Source organism: Jaculus jaculus, chromosome 13, assembly GCF_020740685.1.
Source record: "Jaculus jaculus isolate mJacJac1 chromosome 13, mJacJac1.mat.Y.cur, whole genome shotgun sequence".
In the NCBI taxonomy this organism is placed as follows: domain Eukaryota; kingdom Metazoa; phylum Chordata; class Mammalia; order Rodentia; family Dipodidae; genus Jaculus; species Jaculus jaculus.
The window spans coordinates 8,809,331-8,831,433 of NC_059114.1; the positions used below are offsets into that span (position 1 = coordinate 8,809,331).

The following is a 22,103-nucleotide window of genomic DNA, read 5'->3' on the forward strand; positions in this document are numbered from 1 at the left end:
ACTACCAAATTAATTCCAGGTCATCCTGGGCAAGAGACCCTACTTCAAGAAACCAAAAAAAAAAGTGTGTTGGGCTGGAGAGATGGCGTAGCGGTTAAGCGCTTGCCTGTGAAGCCTAAGGACCCCGGTTTGAGGCTCGGTTCCCCAGGTCCCACGTTAGCCAGATGCACAAGGGGGCGCACGCGTCTGGAGTTCGTTTGCAGAGGCTGGAAGCCCTGGCGCGCCCATTCTCTCTCTCTCCCTCTATCTGTCTTTCTCTCTGTGTCTGTCGCTCTCAAATAAATAAATAAAATTTAAAAAAAAAAAAAGTGTGTTTAAAGGGCAGTTTGGTAGGCATAATACATCAATTTAGCCAAGCAACTATAGTAGTTTCCCCCTAGGGCTTAGGACCTCCCAAGCCATAGGCTTTTGCTTTTTAAAGGATTTATTTAGTTATTAGAGAGAGAGAAAGAGGCAGATAAGAGAGAGGATGGGCATACCAGGGCCTCTAGCCACTGCAAACAAACTCCAGACACATGTGCCACCTTGTGCATCTGGCTTTAGGTGGGCACTGGGGAATCACACCCTGGTCCTTAGGCTTTGTAAGCAAGCACCTTTAGTGCTGAGCCAGCTCTACAACCCTATAGGCTTTGATTAAGTTTTAAGTACCAGGCAGGAATTCACTCCTATAGAGCAGCCTCAAGTCCAATCAAAGAACATAGCAAACATGCCACCATTGTACAGGTTGGTACATTTAGCCTGACTGGCCAGTTGTAACCTTTCAGGGTGCACTGCTGGTTAAGACCACTGATGACTTTTCTCCCCCATTCGGCTGCATAGTTTTTTCCAACATCATGACAGCTAGTCATCAGGGAGGAGGCTTCCAGCTCAGCTCCACCTTGATTTCTCAGTGACCTGCAGCCCAAGCATGAGGTGTCTTCAGCAACAGGGTCTCACCATGTAGTTCTGGAGGGCAGTCAGTAGAACATTTTCTTTAAGTATCTGTTCAATGATGAACTCCTGGGCTTGTCCCATAACTGGGCCGCTGTGGCTACCTCTACAGAAACATGGCTCGCTGGGTGTGCTTGCATTCTTTGGGGGAAGAAGCCAGGAATGGTACTGAGCCATCTCTCCAGCCCCATTTTTAGATCTTTGAGGAAACTCCATACTCATTTCCACAGTGACTATACTAATGGACATTCCCAACCATATGTAAGGGTGTGTAGTACATATATCCTCACATCCTTATAAGCATTTCTTTTCTCCCTCGTTGGTGGATAATGACAAGAAATTCTGTGTTGAGACAGAATTTGAATGTTGCTTGTACATGTGAGCATGCACATGTGTACGGGTGTGTACATGTGTGGTGTGTGTATGTGCATAGTATGTATGTTCATTCCATTTGGGTTTAAAACAACAGGGTCTCACTATGTAGCCCAAGCAAGCCTCCAGTTTGTAACCTTACCTACCAACTCCTAGGATCACAAGCATGTACCACCATACCTTCAGACACTCATTTATTTCTTATTTTTGGTTTTTCAAGGTAGGGTCTCACTTTAGCCCAGGCTGACCACACCTGGCTCAGACACCCATTTAACTAATTGGACTAATTATTATTATTGCTATTATTTTTGAGGTCGAGTCTTGCTCTAACTTAGCTGGTTATAGCCAGGCATGGTAGCACACACCTTCAATCCCAGCACTCGGGAAGCAGAGGTAGGAGGATCACCGTGAGTTTGAAGCCACCCTGAGAATACGTAGTGAATTCCAGATCAACCTGGGCTACAGTGAGACCCTACCTTAAAGAAAATAAATAAATAAACTGGAAAGCTCCAGGTTCAGTGAGAGACCCAGTTTCAGGGAAGTGAGGCAGAAGTGATGGGGGACACCGGACATCGTCCTCTGGCCTCTGCATGTGTGCTCATGGGGTACATGCAAGTGCATACATGCAGTCACACTCCACAAACACCAAAAAAGTAGGGCAGAATTCAACACTGAATCTGCCCGGCTCTGGGCTTTTCTGTCTTGGAGAGTTCATTATTGTTTCGATCCTATTAGCTACTATTGGTTTGTTTTGGTTTTTCATATCCTCTTAGTTCAACTTAAAAAATATTTTTATTTAAGCTGGGCATAGTGGTGCATGCCTTTAATCCCAGCACTTGGGAGGCAGAAGTAGGAGGAATGCTTTCAGTTCGAGGCCAGCCTGGGACTACAGAATGAGTTCCAGGTCAGCCCTAGCTAGAGTAAGACCCAACCTAGAAAAAAAAAAAAGTTTTTTATCCACTTGAGAAGGTGAGGAGGGGAATGGGAACATCAGGGCCTCTTGCCATTGAAAATGAACTCCAGATGCATGTGCCACTTAGTGTATCTGGCTTTATATAGGTGTCGGGGAATCAAACCTGGGCCAGGAGACTTTGCAAGCAAGCAAGCATCTTTATCCACTGAGCCATGTCCCTAGCCTCTCTCCTGATTCAATTTTTGTTTGTTTCTTTCTTTCAAGGTAGGGTCTCATTACAGCTCAGGCTGACCTGAAATTCACTCTGTAGTCTCAGGCTGGCTTCAAACTCATAGTGATCTTCCTACTCTGCCTCCCAAATGCTGGGATTAAAGGCATGCACCACCATGCCTGACTTGATTCAATTTTTTATTTTCTTTTTTAAAATTTATTTTAGAGAGAGAGAGAGAATTGGCGTGACAGGGCCCAAGCCTGCAAATGAACTCCAGATGCATGCACCATCTTTTTTTTTTTTAATTTTTTTTTTCAATTTATTTGAGAGCAATAGACACAGAGAGAAAGACAGACAGAGAGAGAGAGAGAGAGAGAGAGAGAGAGAGAGAGAGAGAATGGGCGCGCCAGGGCTTCCAGCCTCTGCAAACGAACTCCAGACGCGTGCGCCCCCTTGTGCATCTGGCTAACGTGGGACCTGGGGAACCGAGCCTTGAACCGGGGTCCTTAGGCTTCACAGGCAAGCGCTTAACCGCTAAGCCATCTCTCCAGCCCACATGCACCATCTTATGCAACTGGCTTTAATTGGGCCTTGGGGAACTGAACCTGGGACCTTTAACTTTGCAAGCAAGCACCTTAGCTGCTAAGCCATCCCTCCAGACCATTCAATTTTGTAAAATATTTTACTTATTTGAGAGAGGAGGAGAAGAAGGCACACAGAGAGAGAATGGGTGGGCCAGGACATCCAGCCACTGCAAATGAACTCCAGATGCACCACCTCGTACATCTGGCTTATGTAGGTACTGGGAAATCGAACCTGGGTCCTTAGCCTTTGCAGAAAAGTGCCTTAACCACTAGCCAGACCATCTTTCAAGTCCTTGATTCCTTTTTTGTTGTTGTTGTTGTTGTTTTTGGTTTTTCGAGGTAGGGTTTCACTCTAGCCAAGGCTGACCTGGAATTCACTATGTAGTCTCAAACTGGCCTCAAACTCATGGTGATCCTCCTACCTCTGCCTCCCAAGTGCTGGGATTAAAGACGTGCACCACCATGCCCAGCTCATATTTAGCCATTTTTTCTAAAGGTTTCCCAATGTAAGGCAGGTGCTCCACGCAGGTACTTCTAGCACTTGGAGAGGTGGATGCTGAAGGGTCAAAGGTCAAGATTCTCCTCAGCTACATAGTTCCAGGCCAGCCTGGGCACTGTGAGACACTTTCCCAGGAACAAAAATTAAAATCGTTTTCCAATGTGGTGTAGCATAATTTTTTTTTTTTTGGTTTTGCTTATTTATTTATTTTTATTTACTTATTTGCAAGAGAGAGAAAGAAGCAGAGAGAGGGAGGAAGAGAATGGGCGCACTAGGGCCTCCAGCCACTGCAAACGAACTCCAGACACATGCGCCCCCTTGTGCATCAGGCTTACATGGGTCCTAGGGAATCAAACCAGGGTCCTTTGGCTTTGCAAACAAACACCTTAACCGCTAAGCCATCTCTCCAGCCCATTTTTCAAAGTAATTCCTAATGATTCTTGGGGTTTCAGTAGCATCTGTATAGCAGCCCCCTTTGGCTTCCCTTGTGTTTTTGTTTTCTGTGTTGGGGATAGAATCCAGGGCCACATGGGTGCTGGCTGAGCATCCTACCATGGAGCTACACCCACCCCCAAGGGCCAACTTTTTCATTTCTAAATGTGTTACTTTGGGCCTTCTTTCTTTTGCTCCATTTGACAATTTTGTTTCTTTACAAAGAACTCTGTTTCACTGATCTTGTGTTTTTCTTTTGGTCTCTAGAGCACTGACTTTAGCCCTGATCATCTTTCTTTCCTTCTGCTGGTTTGGAGTATGGTTTGTAGTTTTTCTGATCCACTGAGCACTCAAAAGTGTATCAAGGCAGGCATGGTGGTGCACACCTTTAATCCCAGCACTTGGGAGGCAGAGATAGGATCTCCGTGAGTTTGAGGCCATCCTGGGACTACATAGTGAATTCCAGGTCAGCTTGGGCTAGAGGAAGACCTACCTTGAAATAAATAAATAAGTCTCAACTTGGCAAGATACGAAACAATTTTTAAAATCTTTTAAGGTGTTTTGAGAAAATGCAGGCTTTAAAAAAACACATTTGTTATTACCAAAAAGAGATACCTTTAGGTAAAAGCAATAAAAGCCACATTCTGCACAAAGAGATAGTACTAGTTTATCTGGTCAATGGACACAAAGCAAGCACGTAAGGTCTCAGCGCTAATCTTTTGCCCACTTCTTATTGCAGGAATTTCACCTTCATTCCTAAATGGGATGACAGTAAGGATGGTGAACCGGGGCGCTCAGCCTCGGGAGCTGATGAACTGTCAACTGGTGGATCGGTTTTTTTGTCTCTTTTGCCGCCTTGTGGTTTAGGAAGGTTCTCTGGGCGCCTGCATCTGTAACTGAAGTTGCTACTGACCTGGGGTGTCACCTTGATGGTCGCTGTCCTCTTCAACGCCATCTCTCTAGGAGTTCTTTGACGAGAGGCCTGCAGAATCGTGCTCTGTGGCTGGTTGTGAGCACCCTCCATCACTTCCGCCTGCACCATGGTGGAAGCCCATGGGATCTCTGCTACGGTGAGGCAGGAACCGCTGCCTGGCCTTTAGGGGCACTCTCAGATCCTCTGCTCTTTGCCCCTCTCACAATCATGGAGGACCCAGACCATGAAGATGTCTGCATGTTTACTGCCTTGAGCCGGAGCTGCAGCAAGCTCCACATCCTGTCTCCCTCGCTGCAAAGGTTCTCCGCAGGGTTCTTTTTTTACCGCAGTCTAGTGTTCAACCTTGGTGTCATTCCATGGATGAAACCATACCTGTTCCTTGCATTGAACCGTTCTACTGTTCCCAAAATCTTCTTTGTGATGATCTTGTCCCTGCACTGGTGCCCCTGCCTGTCCTGCCCGGCTTCCCAGCTTAGCCATGGGTCTCAACTGCCCCTGGCTACTCAAGATGCTGGTGACATTGGAAGTGACGGTGGCCACCTGAGGCAGATGCTCCTCCCGGGGGGTGAGGTGGGATAGCTGAGGGCTCTCCACTCCCACAGCCGATGGAATTCCCCACATATGATTTTAAGGATGATTTAGAAATGGAAAAATTGGGCTGGAGAAACACCTTAGCAGTTAAGGCACTTGCCTGCAAAGCTGAATGACTCAGATTCAATTCCCCAGGACCCATGTCAGCCAGATGTGCAAGGTGGTGCATGTAATGGAGTTTGTTGGCAGTAGCTGGAACCCCTATTGCATCCATTCTCTCCCTCTCTCTCTCCCTCCCTCTTCTTTCTCAAATAAATAAGAAATAAAAACAAGGCTGGGCATGGTGGTACACACCTTTAATCCCAGCACTCAGGAAGCAGAGGTAGGAGGATCACCATAAGTTTGAGGCCACCCTGAGACTACATAGTAAACTCCAGGTCAGCCTGACCTAGAGCAAGATCCTACCTTGAAAAACCAAAAATAAAATAAATAAAAACAAATAAAAAATAGAAATGGAAAAATTGTTAACAAATCAGTTGGTTTGGATCTCTATCTTTTATCACAAATGGCTGCTGTTTATCATCCATACAACACTGAGATGTACTATAAATGTGACAACAGTAATCTTGAGCTCATTAATTTTCACTGTGACTTGGGGTGGACTTGAAACTCATAAGGAACAAACTTTTTGAAAGCATTGTTAGGCTGAAGAGATGGCTTAGCAATTAAGGCACTTACCTGAAAAGCCAAAGGATCCAGGTTTGATTCCCAAGGACCCACATAAGTCATATGCACAACGTGGCACATAAGTCTGGATTTCATATGTAGCAGCTGGAAGCCCTGGCACACCCATTCTCTTTCTCTCTCTCTCTCAGTCTCTACCTCTTTCTTGCTCAAATAAATAAAAATAAAAAATTAACCAATAAAAGGGGGACTGGAGAGATGGCTTAGCGGTTAAGCACTTGCCTATAAAGCCTAAGAGCCCCAGTTCGAGGCTCGATTCCCCGGGACCCACATTAGCCAGATGCACAAGGGGGCGCATGAGTCTGGAGTTCATTTGCAGTGGCTGGAAGCCCTGGCGCACCCATTCTCTCCCTCCCTTCCTCCCTCTCTCTCTCTCTCTCTCCCTTCTTTTCTCTGTCACTCTCAAATAAATAAATAACCAGACAAACAAAAATTTAAAGTACTGTTAATTTTCTATGTTTGTGGCAGTTTCCTGCATGAGACATAGCACCCAACCAAAAGAAGCTCACAGGAGGAAAGCATTTATTTTGGTTTACAGTCTGGAGGAAAGCTTCATGATGGCAAGAGAAAGACTTGCCATGAATAGAGGGTGAGCTGATCTAGCATTGGCAAGCAAGGGGCTAATAAACCTCAGGGTCCACCCCCAAATGACACAAGGCTCCACCTCCCAAGTTGCCACCACCTGGAGACCAAAACATTCAAAACACAAGTTGATGGGAGACACCTGATTCAAACCACCAGCACATTTGTGTATAATGTGTAGTTCCTCATGCTTATTTCTGGCTTCATTAAAAATTGGATTTAAAAAAATTCTGCTGGGTGTGGTGGCGTATGCCTTTAATTCCAGCCCTGGGGAGGCGGAGGTAGGAGAACTGCTGTGAGTTCAAGTCCTGAGACTATATAGTGAACTCCACATGAGCCTGGGCTAAAGCAAGACCCTACCTCAAAAAAAAAAAAAAACTATACACACACACACAAAATACTGTACCTGTGAAGACTTGCTTTGCAGTTGAAATATTACCTATTTTGGAGAAAGTTCCATAAGCTGCTGGAAAAAATTTGTATTCTACAATTGCTGGATAAAATATTCTGTAAATGTCTGTTAAATCCACTTGACCCACAGTGCAGTTTAACTCTGATATTTTTTTGTTATTTTTTGGAGGGTCTGGATGACCTAAATATTGGTAAAAGTAAGGCAAGGAAGCAACCCCTTATTAATGTATTGAGGCCTATCTGTCCCCTCATGCCCAGTAGTGTTTGTTTTATAAAACCATGTGCAGCAAATTGTACAATAAATGTATTATTTTGATATATTGTTCCTATAACTTGTCTCTTGACAAATTTTGGCTTGAGGGTTGGAGAGATGGCTCAACAGTTAAAGGTACTTGCTTGCAAAGCCTGCCAGCCTGAGTTCAATTCCCTAGTACTCATGTAAAGTCAAATACACAAAGTAGTACAGGCACTCTGGACTTCATTTGTGAAAAGCCCATTCTCTCTCAAGATACTTAAAATGAAAATTTTGGCTTGAATTCATCAGATATTATGGCTACTTCTAGATGCCATTTGCATTGAATGTCATTTTCCTTACTTCTACAGTCTGTGCACTTTTTTTTCTTTTTTTAACTAATCAGGTAAGCTTCTTGCAGGTAGCAAACATTGGACCTTGGTTTTTAATTCGGATAGCCTGTATCTTTTTTTTTTTTCTTTTTATTTTTGATTTGGTTTTTTTGAGGTAGGGTCTCATTCTAGCCCGGGCTGACCTGGAATTGACTATGTAGTCTCAGGGTGGCCTTGAACTCACGGCGATCCTCCTACCTCTGCCTCCCACGCCCGGCTTATATCTTTTAATTGGAGAATTAAGACAGTTTACATTCAAGATTTTCTTTTGGCAAGAGATGAAGCAAAGTCTTTGAATGTGGCCCTGGCCAGGCATGGTGTTGCACACCTTTAATCCCAGCACTTGGGAGGCAGAGGTAGGAGGATCGCCGTGAGTTCAAGGCCACCTTGAGACTACATAGTCAATTCCAGATCAGTCTGGACTAGAGTAAAACCCTACCTCAAAAAATAAAAAAAAATTTAAAAATGTGGCCTTGGGTGACCTAGAACACATTATGAAGGCTGGCTTCAAACATATGGTAATCCTCTAGTCTCTGCTTCCTAAATGTGGAATTGCACACACTTACCACTGACCCAGCACATTTGGATTATTAGTGAAAGATATGCTAATCCCTACTATTTTTCTAATTGATTCTTTCATAATTCTCACCTATCTACTTTTCAGGGTATTCTTTCCTGTGCTCTCTCCTTCCATGTGTAGAATGTTAGGACCTTTTTTTTTTTTTGAGACAGTCTCTCATGTATCCCAGGATGGGGTGAACTCAAACTCACTATGAACCATGACGAGCTTAAACATGTTTTTTATTATTTTTATTTTATTTATTTGAGAGAAAGAAAGGCAGACAGAAAGAGAGAGAGAATGGGCATGCCAGGGCCTCCAGCCATTACAAATGAACTCCAGACATATGTGCTACCTTGTGCATCTGGCTTACATCGGTACTGGGGAATCAAACCTGGGTCCTTTGGCTTTGCAGGCAAGCACCTTAACTGCTAAGCCATCTCTCCAGCCAAAGCCTGAACTTTTTAGCAGTTACTTTCTCATTGCTGGAACAAAATACCTGACCAGAAGCAGCTTCTGGAAAAAAGGGGTTTATTTCCAGCTTACCGTTAGGAAGGGATGTTTCAACATGGTGGGAAAAGCATGGCAGGAGCAGACATCTGGTCGTCACATCTTCACATCAGCAGGGAGGAAGAAGCAAGAGCAAGCTAAGTGCAGTAAGCACAGCTGAGCTATACACCACACACCTCCTCCAGCAAGCTCCACCTCCAAAAGCCTCCACCGGCTGGGTATTAAGTATGAGGCTTAATCATACAAACACATCAGGCTATGAGGGACAGTTTACATTCAAACCACCACATTCCACCCCTGCCCCCAGTAGACCCATGGTCATACCTGATGTAAAATGTGTTCAGTCTAACTTTAAAAGTCCCCATAGTCTTTAACAATCCCAACACTGTTCAAGAGTTCAAAATCCCATCTGAGACTCCAGACAATCTAAACTGTGAGCACAGTAAAGTCAAAATAAAAGTTACATACTTGGGGCTGGAGAGATGGCTTAGTGGCTAAGGTGTTTGCCTGAAAAGCCAAAGGATCCAGGTTTGACGCTCCAGGACCCACATAAGCCAGATGCACAAGGGGGCACATGCATCTGGAGTATGTTTGCAGTGGCTGGAGGCCCTGGTGTGCCCATTATCTCTCTCTCTCTGTCTGCCTCTTTCTCAAATAAATAAATAAATACAGTACATATTTTTAAAGGTACATACTTCCCCAGAGAACAAGAGGATCAGTGCTGGAAAGATGGCTCGGTGGTTAAAAGTTCTTGCTTGCAAAGCCTGATGCTATGGTTCAATTCTCCAGTACCCACATAAAACCATACGTATAAAGTTGTACATGGTGTGCCCATACTCACCCCCCACACTTCTCTATTTCTCCCTCTCTCAATAAAAATATTTTTGGTTTTTCAAGGTAGGGTCTCACTCTAGCCCAGACTGACCTGGAATTAACTAGGTCATCTAAGGGTGGCCTTGAACTCATAGTGATCCTCCTACCTCTGCCTTCCAAGTGCTGGGATTAAAGGTGTTCGCCACCACGACCAGCTTTAAAAAAAATTTTGAAAGTGGATCAATGTCCTAGAGAGGATCTACATGTCAAAAACAATTCAAGGGCTGGAGAGATGGCTTAGCAGTTAAGGTACATGCTGCAAAGCCTACGTACCCAGGTTTGAATCTCCAGGTCCCATGTAAGCCTGATGCACATGGTGATACATGCATCTGGAGTTCGTTTGGAGTGGCTAGAGGCCCTGGTGTGCCCCTTCTTTCTCTCTCTCTTTCTCCCTCTATCTCTACTAAACAAAAAAAAAAAAAATAGAACTATTAAAACAGGGCTGGAGAGATGGTTCAGCAATTAAGACACTTGCCTGCAAAGCCCAAGGACCCAGGTTCGACTTCCCAGTACCTACATAAGCCAGATGCACAAAGTGGCACATGCATCTGGAGTTTGTTTGCAGTGGCCAGAGGCCCTGGTGTGCCCATTTTCTCTCTCTCTCTCTTCTTGCTGTCTCTCTGCTTGCAAATAAGTAAATATGATTAAAAGATGAAAAATAGCCAAGTGTGGTGGCGCACTCCTTTATTCCCAGCACTGGGGAGGCAGAGGTGGGAGGATCGCTGTTGAGTTTAAGGCCACCCTAAAACTACATAATGAATTCCAGGTCAGCCTGGGCTACAGTGAAACCCAACCTTGAAATATGTGTGTGTGTGTGTGTGTGTGTGTGTGTGTGTGTGTACATATAAAGAACACAGGCAGAACTTCCAACTATGAAATGCAGAAAGACTCCAGCAATTTTTTTAATATCTTAATTTTATTTCTTTGAGAGAGAGAAGTTGGGGGGAGAGAGAAAGAATGGCATGTCAGACCTTCCAGCCACTGCAAGCAAACTCCAGGTGCATGTACCACCTTGTGCATCTGGCTTTACATGGGTACTAGCCAATCAAACCCGGGTCTACTGACTTTGCAGGCAAGTGCCTTAAGGGCTAAGCCATCTCTACAGCCCCTCCTGCAATTTTTTCTAAAGTAAGTTTTTGGTCAGCACACAAAGAAATGACTTTCACTGAGACTTTTTTTTTTTTTTTGAGGTAGAGTCTTGCTCCACCCCAGGCCAACCTGGAATTCACTATGTAGTCTCAGAGTGGCCTCAAACTCTTGGCAATCTGAGACATTTTTTGTTGTTATTGTTTTTTCCAGGTAGGGTCTTACTCTAGCCCAGACTGACCTGGAACTCACTCTGCAGTCTCAGGCTGGGATCCTCCTTCCCATTAGGATTAAAGGCGTGCACCACCATGTCCAAATCAGTATTTTTCTTTATGAGACTGGGTTTTTTCACTTATTATGATGAAGCTTCAGTTCCATCCATTTTTTATGTTTTGTTTGGTTTTTTGAGGTAGCGTCTCACTCTTGCCCAGGCGGACCTGGAATTCACTATGTAGTCTCAGGCTGGCGTTGAATTCACCGCAATCCTCCTCTCTGCCTCCCAAATGAGTGCTGGGATTAAAGGCATGCACCACCATGACTGGCTTCCATCCATTTTCTTGTGTTATACTTTCATTTTTCTTTACAGCTGAATAAAATGTCATCATGTATATATGTACCACATCTAGTCTAATCCCGTATCATGACTACTGTGAATAGTGTAGTAATAAACACTTATCTACTGACATAGAGAAAGTTATCTGCTTCCAGCACATAGTGATAGCAAGTAAACCTCCCACTCCAAAATGGAGAAATGGGGGTGTAACAAGGAAAGACGGCTGGACAAAGACAAGATGGAAAACCAGCGAGGCAAACATACAGCTCTGCATCTGGCATCCTGGACTCTCGATGAGATGCCCCGGGCTCCAAAAAGCCTAACAAGCTCTACCCCTTCCGTTGTTCAGCTCGCATTCTGGCCCCTGGACACAGCAGCCTCTGGGTCCTCCGACTCCCCAGCATGCCTCCTACTCCTCCAAAACTAGCACCGCCTGGCTGACTTTCCCAGCCTCCTCTGCCAGGTGGGAATGAAGCCTGACCGTGGACCACAGCTGCAGCAGCCCCTGCTGGCCGACACTGGAGAACAGAAAATTGCATTATCACATTCTCCCTTCCAGCCTTTTCCTTTCAAAAGAATCAGAACTCCAACTAGCTTGAAGCCATCAATGGCTTAGGTTTATTCTGAGGCCATCTTTCCAATGATCCCAATGCAGAGCAGCCAGCCCATCCTTAATGGTGGACATTTAACTGCAGCTGAAGAAGCTTTGGGCTATGGGCCTGGGACCTGAAAGTGGTGTGCGTTTCTTCCTGTGCCAAACTCTATGTATTCCATATCCTCCTCCTCTATGTGTATTACCTCTGCCAAGTAGACCAGTCCATTACTTTTCAATTCAACTTTGCTTAAGTACTAAGGACAAAGGGATAATGCAACCATCCTCTTTGCTGGAATATCATACAAACTGTCTCTAACCCAGCTCCTAATAAAGTACTTATTTATTTATGGTTTTTTGTGGTTTTTTTGTTTGGTTGGTTGGTTGGTTTTTTGTTTTTTGAGGTAGGGTCTCACTTTAGCCCAGGCTGACCTGGAATTCACTATGGAGTCTCAGGGTGGCCTCGAACTCACGGCGATCCTCCTTCCTCTGCCTCCACAGTGCTGGGATTAAAGGCGTGTGCCACCATGCCCAGCTTTTTTTGTTTTTTGAGGTAGGGTTTCACTCTAGCTCAGGCTGACTCGGAATCTACTGTGTAGTCTCAGGCTGACCTCAACCTCATAGTGATCCTCCTACCTCTATCTCCCGAGTGCTGGAATTAAAGGCGTGAGCCACTCTGCCTGCTTAAGTACTTTTTTTCCTCATTGAAACCTCATAAACCAAGACTCCAGTGTACACTTTTGCCTGCATTTTGGTTTTTCAAAGTCTTGTCAGTATAGTCTATTAAGCTCTGCTTAGACCTCTGCAGAGCTCCTATAGTCCAAAGTTCAAAACTCTTCCATATACTTGCTACAAACCAGTTCCAAAAGACTAAAAAAGACATGGTCAGATCTATTACCAGCAACTGTTCTATGCACACTACTCTAGCAATTACTTTCTCGATGCTGGGACAAAAGCCCAAACAAAAGCAGCTTCTAGAAGGAAAGGGTTTACTTCCAGTTTACAGTTTCTTTTTTTTTTTTAATTTTGTTTATTAATTAATTAATTTATTTGAGAGTGACAGATGAGAGAGAGAGAATGGGTACACCAGGGCCTCCAGCCACTGCAAATGAACTCCAGATGCATATGCCACCTTGTGCATCTAGCTTCCATGGGTACTGGGGAAATCAAGCCTTGAACTGGGGTCCTTAGGCTTCACAGACAAGCACTTAACTGCTAAGCCATCTCTCCAGCCCCCAGCTTACACTTTCAACGAGAAGCTTCATCATGGCAGGGAAAGCATGGCAGGAGCACACAGCCAGGCATCACATTTTCACATCAGCAGAGAGCAATTAGTGACTGCAAGCAGAGTGGGGCAAGCAAGACTGGGCTATAACACTCCAAGCAAAACACATCCTCCAGCAAGGTTCAACCTCCCAAATGTTCCATTAGCAGAATATTAAGTATGGGCTTAATCACAAACACAGAAGGCTGTTGGGAAAATGTTACATTCAAACACCATATTTGTGTGTATGTTCTACGTGAATTCCTGTGTGTGAGGGCAGGCATGCACATGTCAGAGCATGCACATGGCAATCAGAGGACAACTTTCAGGATTTAGTCCTCACCTTCCATCTCATTTGAAGCAATCCCTTGCTCTTGTTCACTGGCATATTTGCCAGGCTGCTGGTAAGTTTCCAGGAACTTCTCATGTCTCTGCCTCCCATCTTACCATTAGCAAGCTGGGATTACAGGAGCCCATCACAGCTGATAGCTTTAACATGGTCCCTGAGTGTCTGGACTCAGGTACTCAAAACTTTTGATCCTCCTGTTTCTGTCTCCTGATTGCTTGAATTCCAGGCATGTGGCAGTACACCAAGTTTATGCTGGAGAGTTAGCCTATAGCTTTGTGCATGATAGGTGAATGCCCTACCAAAGAAGCTACTCCCCGAGCCCCATGGGTAGAAAGAGGGTTGTGTATTTTGGAAAGCCTTCACTTCCTTAGATTTGAAAGGATAACTGCGTAACACAGTGATCTACAAAAATGACATTTATGTTTTTTCAGGGCTTAAAATGTATTACCTTTGCCCTCTTGGACTTTACAGACTTTCTGTGGAGAAATTTCCTTTCATTCTCATAGGTTTGCTTTCATAAGTGATGTGGTACTTCTTATAGCATCAATATTCTTTCTTTGTTCTATATTCATGTCATGCACATATACTAAACATAATGCAAGGAGGTTAATTTATGGTCATGTCTGTTTAAGGTTCTAAATGTCCCCTGTAGCTTCAAGTCTTTCAGAAGATTTGGGAATTTGCTATTGCTCCATTGAATAAGTTTTCTGTGCCTTTAATCTATACTTCAGAGTCTTCTTCTATACCAAAAATACACAGGTTTGATTGTTAATCATATGGTCCCAAAGGTTTTATGTGTTTTGTTCATATTTTTTTTATTATATTCTTCAAGCCAAAACCTTTTCTCTTGTGCTTGATCTAGCCTATTAGTAAGGATTTCCACTGAGTTTCAGGGTTTCCTAGGCCCTTTTTTTTTCCAGATTTCTATTTGGTTATTTTTCAAAACATCTATCTGTATCAAATTTTCATTCATGTTTTCTGTCTTCTTCCTTAATTCATTCAATATTTTTCTGTATTTTCTTGGAATTCACTGATCATTTTAAAAGTTCATTCATTTGAATTTTTTGGTATTGTATTCACCTCAAAACCTTCGAAGTAGCTAGAGAATTATGAACTTTTAGAGGAGTCATGTTCCCTAGCTTTCATATTTCTTGTAGTTCTCAACTGAGATCTGAATATGTAAAAACCCTCATGTGAACACTTTTACTACAGAAGAGTTTTGTTTGATGTGTCCATGGATAACAGACTATTGTAAAATGTAGAATATCTTTCCAAATGAATATTGTAGTAAAGTTTCCCTGCTACTTCTGTGGTGGAGATTAGTGTATTTTGACACAGTATATACTGTGTCAAAGTGTGGGGATCTCATTTTCTCTGTAGTTCTCACAACACTGCAATGCTTTCACAGACTTGATTGCTCTGGTGGAGTCTAATACTGGGCCACAGACATGCTGGCAGGGATAGAGTGGCAATATTTTCTGAGTTCCAGGGGAAGAAAAACATGGGCCTTATGTTTCTCAAAGATGGAAGGTCAGGCTCAGTCTTCTCAAGATAGCTCCCTATTATACCACCACATGCATAACCTTGGGAAAACAGAGTACTTCACAAGATGCAGCCCACCATGCATCTTCCAAACAAGTAAAGTCCAGACTGCCCTTTTGTTCTGCATCTTTTTCCCTGTATCAAAATAAAAACAATAATAATAAATTTAAAGAGAGAAAGGACTGGGAGGCAGGCATGGTACACCAGCCTGTAATTTTAGCACTTTGGAGGCTGAGGCAGGATTGCTGTGAGGTCAATGCCACCCTATACTACAGTATAGTGAGTCCCAGGACAGCCTTGACTATATAGGAAGCACCTGCCTAAAAATGAATAAGTGTGACAGAACTACAAAGTAAGACCCTTTTGCTGAAGACTCTGCATGTTTGAGTTGCAGGTCACTGAGAAATCAAGCTGGAGCTGAGCAGGAAGCCTCCTCCCTCTTGACCAGCAGCTGTCAGGATGCTGGAAGGAGCTATGTAGCCTCTGTGGAAAGAAAGGTTATCAATGGTCTTAACCAGCAGTGGACCTTGTAAGCCTTACAGCTGGCCAGTCAGGACATGGCAGGTCTATTATAAGGGAAATCGATTCCTCTCTGATTGGACTTGAGGCTGCTTCATGGCAAGGAATTCCTGCCTGGTACTGAAAAACATAATCAAAAGCCTATGGCTAGAGAGATCATAAGCCCTAAGGGGGCAACCACTACTGTTGTCTAGCTACATAGATATATTATGCCCACCAAACTGTCCTCTGAACACTAATGTTTGTGCCCATATATTAATGCTACTCTCACTGTTGGTTAAGTTTCTTGAGCTGGGCATGGTAGCGCACGCCTTTAATCCCAGCCCTTGGGAACCAGAGGTAGGAGGATCACTGTGAGTTCAAGGCCACCCTGAGACTACATAGTGAATTCCAGGTCAGATTGGACTAGAGTGAAACCCTACCTTGAAAAAAAAAAAAAGTAGTTTATCTTTTCAGTGGTGACTCAAAACTCACCGAAGGGCTAAGAAGAAATGACAGTGGTATGTTCACACTAAGTAAGACACCTCTACCACACCCTTCAAGGCTCACAGACCACTGAGGAAGAGGTAGCAGAAAGAATATGAGCCAAAGCCGGGCGTGGTGGCGCACGCCTTTAATCCCAGCACTTGGGAGGCAGAGGTAGGAGGATCGCCATGAGTTCAAGGCTACCCTGAGACTACAGAGTTAATTCCAGGTCAGCCTGGACCAGAGTGAGACCCTACCTCGAAAAACCAAAAAAAAATAATAATAATATGAGCCAAGGGCTGGAGAGATGGCTTAGCAGTTAAGCGCTTGCCTGTGAAGCCTAAGGACCCCGGTTCGAGGCTTGGTTCCCCAGGTCCCACGTTAGCCAGATGCACAAGGGGGCGCACGCGTCTGGAGTTCGTTTGCAAAGGCTGGAAGCCCTGGCGCGCCCATTCTCTCTCTCTCCCTCTATCTGTCTTTCTCTCTGTGTCTGTCGCTCTCAAATAAATAAACAAAGAAAAAAAAATTAAAAAAAAAAAAAAAGAATATGAGCCAAAACAAGAGGAGGAGTGCTTTTTGATAGTTTTCCAGACACAAGAGGCATCACAGTGGTTGATGTTACCTACACAAGACCTGTATAACAGAAGGGGAAAAATGATGACATCAAAATATTAGAGGAACTACTTGGAAAGTGGATCTTTTTTTCGGGGGAGGGGTTGTTTTGTGATTTTTTTTTTTTTTTAAGTAGGATATCACTCTAGTCCAGGCTGAGCTGGAACTGACTCTAGACTCAGGATGGCCTTGAACTGACAGCAATCCTCCTACCTTTGCCTCACAAGGACTGGGATTAAAGGTGTGTATCACCACCTAGCAGATATGGATCTTGACTGGTGTAGGACCAGACTGGGACCAGTACACATAAACTGTAGCAGCCAGATTACCTTTAGCAATCAATCCTCTTCCCTTTGCCCCATGGTAGCACATGTGACCCAAAACTGTGGCTAGGACTACTATATTAGGAACAGGACGAATCAGTTCCAGCAGTCAGATCCCTCTAGGAATCTACTTCCTTTCAATGCACACCAGCATACACAACCCAGTATTGTGATTGGATCCAACATTCAAGTTCCAGCACTGGGATTCTCCTCAAGAATCTCCTCCCTTCACCCAGCAGGTACAGACAATTTACCACTGGGGCTAGGATTTGTGCTGAGTTCCAGTGCTCGGATTCCCTTCAGCAACCTTCCTCGCCTCACTCAAGAGGGCACCAATGATCTCCCACTTGTGCTGTGAAAATTCTTGCCAGTGATAAAAGTCGATAAAGGATTAATATCTTAGATATATAAAGAGCTGAAAACCCTACCTGAACTTCACGTGGCTCATAAAGGAGAAATCCAGCTCCTAAGTTAACCAAAGCTGCCATTTTAAAGATGAAAACTGAAGCAGGAAAGTCTTTAATTGAAGAGTATATTCAGGCAGATCATTGTGCCTCAGAGGTGCTAATACTGAAATGAGGAGGGAAAAAAAATACCCTTTATTTTCTGATCATGGAGTTATAAATACCAGTTTGTCCATCTAAGCCACTGGTTGAAGCATTATGCGAAGGGCAGAGGGTGACAGAGGAGAGCCTGTTCTTACAGTGGAAAGCTCTTAGAACCTGTTTTTTCAACTTTGAATTCCGAAACTTATTGGCAGAGTCTAGTCACTAACAGCACAAATTTCATTGAGTCAATTCAAGTGTTGAATACTTCAAAAGCCCTGGTCTCAGGAGATAATTAACTTTCATATTATGGTAGTGGTTCACTTGAAAACACAAAATAAAATATTTAGATTAACTGATACCCAAAATGCACTGTCCTAAATCATGAGATCCATCAGTTCTTGGTAATGTCTAGACCTGCATCTAAAACTACACTGTTAAATCAATTTAGGCATGTGTTAGATGTCTGAAAATTTTGTTTAAATGTAAGCTTCATACCATACTGTCAGTTTTTGTCTTAATAAAACTATAGATTTCAGAGATGTACAGGAAAAATTAAATTTTAACACACACAAAAAAAAACTATAGATTTTGGAAAAAGGAAATAAAAGCTAAATAATAAAAAAATCGAACAACCCAATCAAAAATGGGACTTGAGGGCTGGAGAGATGCTTAGTGGTTAAGGTGCTTGCCTTCAAAGCCTAAGGACCCATGCTCAACTCTCTAGGTCCCACTCAAGCCAGACGCACAAGGTGACGCAAGAGCGCAAGGTCACACGTGCACACAAGGTGGCGCAAGAGCGCAAGGTCACACGTGCACACAAGTTGGCGCAAGAGCACAAGGTCACACGTGCACACAAGGTGGCGCAAGAGCGCAAGGTCACACGTGCACACAAGGTGGCGCATGCCTCTGGAGTTCAACTGCAGTGGCTGAATGCCCTGGTGCACCAGTTCTCTCTCTCTCTCTCATGAAAAAAAATTTTAAAAAGACTTTTAAAATGGGATTTGAGGGGCTAGGGAGATTGCTCAATGGTTAAAGGCACTTGCTTGCTAATCTTGCCAGCCAGGATTCAATTCCCCAGTATTCACATAAAACCAAATGCACAATGTGGTGCATGATTCTGAATTTCATTTGCAGCAGCAAGAGGTCCAGAGGTAGTCTTTCTCTCTCTCCTCTCTCTCTCTTTCTCTTCCTCCTCCTCCTCCTTCTTCTCTCTTCCTTCCCTCCCTCTCTCAAATAATCTTTTTTTTTTAATATTTTTTTTTGTTCATTTATTTATTTATTTATTTGAGAGCGACAGACACAGGGAGAAAGACAGATAGAGGGAGAGAGATAGAATGGGCGCGCCAGGGCTTCCAGCCACTGCAAACGAACTCCAGACGCGTGCGCCCCCTTGTGCATCTGGCTAACGTGGGACCTGGGGAACCGAGCCTTGAACCGGGGTCCTTAGGCTTCACAGGCAAGCGCTTAACCGCTAAGCCATCTCTCCAGCACTCAAATAATCTTTTAAAAATTACAAAATAGGCTGGAGAGATAACTTAGTGGTTAAGGCACATGCCTGTGAAACCTAAGGACCCAGGGTCAATCCTCCAGGTCCCACGTAAACTAGATGTACATAGTGGTGCATTCGTTTAGAGTTCGTTTGCAGTGACTAGAGGCCCTGGCATGCCATTCTCCCTCTCTCTCTCCCTCTCTCTGTCTCTAATAAATAAATAAATAAAAATCTTTTTTAAAATTACAAAATAGGGTATAGAACTGAATAAAAAGTTCTCAAAAGAAGAAATATAAATGGATAACAAATATTTTTTAACAATGATTGTGATGGGGAGGTAATATGATGGAGAATGGAATTTCAAAGGAGAAAGTGGGGGGGGGATTAACATGGGATTTTTTTTATAATCATGGAAAATGCTAATAAAAATTTTTTAAAAAAAGAAAAAATATATTTTTTAATGTTCAACAACTTTAGCCATTAGGGCAATGTAAATTAAAACTACTTTGAGATTCCATCTCACCCCAATCAGAATAGCTATCATCAAAAAATTTGTCACCAGGTGTGCTGGCACATGCCTTTAATCTCAGGACATAGGAGGCAGCAGTAGGAGGATTTCTGTGAGTTCAAGGCCAGCCTGGGACTACAGAGAGAGTTCCAAGTCAGCCTGGGTATGATTGAGACCCTGCCTCAAAGAGAAACAAACAAAAAGAAGGAGGGGTCTCTGGGAGATGGCTTAGCAGTTAAGGAACTTGCCTGCAAAGCCTAAGGACCTAAGTTCAATTCTCCAGTACCGGATATGAGGGCAACCTGGCTACATCTATAACCCCACTGATCGCCAGGGTTGATTCAGCTGATCTGGCTGGCTCGGCAGTGTCTCCTTCCTCCCTCACTGCTCCATGCATGTCCCTCCCAAAGCTGCGCCCTCAGTCAAAGAGGACGACCTTCCCCAAATAGAGAAGGACCAGTCTTCAGTCAAAGGCATGGGAGTAGTTGTGCTCCCCTGCTAGAACCTCCAAATAAGCTCTCAATTCCCAGCACCCACATAAGCAAGATGCACTAGGTGGTGCATGCATCTGGAGTTCATTTGCAGTGGCTCAAGGCCCTGGTGTGCCCATTCATTCATATTCTCCCTCCCTCCCTCCCCCTCCCTCCCCCTCCCTCCCTCTCTCTCTCTTTTTCTCTCTCTCATAAGTAAATAATAAAAAATGTTGTCATCAAATGACAACAAATGCTGGCCAGGGTGTAGGTAAAGAGGAACCCTTGTCCACTACTAGTGAGAGTGTAAACTGGGATAGACATTATGAAAATCACATGGAGGTTTCTCAAAAACTTAACAAATAGATCTATTATATGGCCCATCTATGCCACTCTTGGTCATATGCTCTAAGGACACTACAATTTCCTGCAGAGATATTTGTTCATCCATGTTTACTGCTGCTTATTCACAGTAACTAGAAAATGGAATCAGCCTAGATTGTCCATCAACTGATGGACAGATAATGAAGATGTGATACATACACAATGGAATTTTATTGAGCTGTAAAGAGAAACAAAATCATGAAATTTGCAGAAAAACAGATAGACCTAGAAAATATTATATTACGTGGGATAACTCAGGTTTATAAAGAGATGCCTATTTTCTCTCTTATATGTGGATCCTAGCATTGAATTTTTAGACTTGTATGTAAGCTGGAGTAAGTGTTAGTTGTTGAGTCCAGGAAGCTAGGATGTGGCCATAAGCAGGGAAGAGAGGGGAGGTTTTAGGAGAAAATAACAGGTGAGTAAACCTTTTCCAGTGAGAATGGAAAGGTCTCAGGGGATTGGGGGTGGGATGGGAGAGAGGAGAGAGGTCAGGAGAGGCTTAGTCAAAACTAAAGACCAAAAAGCAAAATTCTATTCCTTTGTCTTGCTTATAGTCATTAAATCGTTACTTTTACATAAAAAAAAACTAAAGACAATATAAGGCATATGAAAACATACTTCTTTATTAGATCATTTAAAAATATAATTTTAGCCATAAGTTGTTACAAGAAAATCCCAGTGTCAGTGATGGGAAACCTTCCAATTAGTTATTGGCCAGGGGGAAAAAAACCTAAGTCTCCCCTACCCACCATGAAAAAAATATAGGCCAGTGCTCTTGGGGCCTACCAGAATTGTATGGTAAGACCCTTTTACTAGAGACAGTACAGGCATCAGTTGCAGAAAACTAAGAGTTCAAGCTGGAGCTGAGCTGGAAGCCTCCTGCCTACTGACTAGCTGTCATAGTGATGGAAAGAGCTATGCAGGCTGCTAGAGGGAAAAAGCCATCAACAGTCTTAACCAATACTGGTCCCTGCAAACTACACAATAAGCCAGCTAGGCAAGATGTGCCAGCCTGTGCCATAATGGCACAATTGTTATAGGGGTAACCAACTGTTCTCTGATTGGATTTGAAGCCTGTTCCATAGGAGACAATTCATGTCTGGTATTAAAAGCCTCTGTTTAGGAAGGTCACAGGCCCCTAGGGAATTAGCTACTACTGTTTTAATGTGTCCAACAAATTGTCCTTTAAATAATATTTGTGGGCTGGAGAGATGGCTTAGCGGTTAAGGCACTTGCCTACAAAGCCAAAGGACCCAGGCTGGATTCCCCAGGACCCATGTAAGCCAGATGCACAAGGTGGTGCATGTGTCCGGAGTTCCTCTGCAGTGGCTAGAGGCCCTGGCATGCCCATTCATTCTCTCTCTACCTGCCTCTCTCTCTCTCAAATAATAAATAAAAATAAAGCATTTTAAATAGTTATTCATAGGTTCATAAATTGGTGCTGCTCTCACTTTTGGTTAGAGAAGCTTCCTTTTTGCACATGACAGTAACTACTAGGGAGACTCAAGACTCCTCCAAGTGCTGATATGAATTGACATTTATGTTCTCAGTACCAAATGAGACAAGTCTATCACATCCTCCAAGGCTCAGGGAACATTTTGGAAAAGGTGGAAAAAAGAATGTAAAGATAGGAGGATGCAGAATGCTTTGGAACACTGTCTCCTGAACACAAAGTAGCTGGTACATT

At 43.6% G+C, this 22,103-nt stretch overlaps 1 protein-coding gene across 4 annotated transcripts in view; it reads right to left on the bottom strand.

Moving 5' to 3' along the window:
* The window catches only part of Ttc28 (tetratricopeptide repeat domain 28), a 589,332-nt gene that overhangs the window by 559,554 nt on the left and 7,675 nt on the right, over positions 1-22,103 (bottom strand). Inside the window, exon 1 of one of the 4 annotated variants that reach the window (XM_045132337.1) lies at positions 17,443-17,559. The exons of 2 other annotated variants lie outside the window; for them this stretch is intronic. In XM_045132337.1, coding sequence (XP_044988272.1) covers positions 17,443-17,502 — 60 coding nt within the window. In that variant the 5' untranslated portion in view covers positions 17,503-17,559. Of the gene's footprint in view, positions 1-8,872; positions 8,912-17,442; positions 17,560-22,103 lie in introns of those variants that run through there. One more of the 4 variants, XM_045132338.1, reaches the window with a different exon arrangement.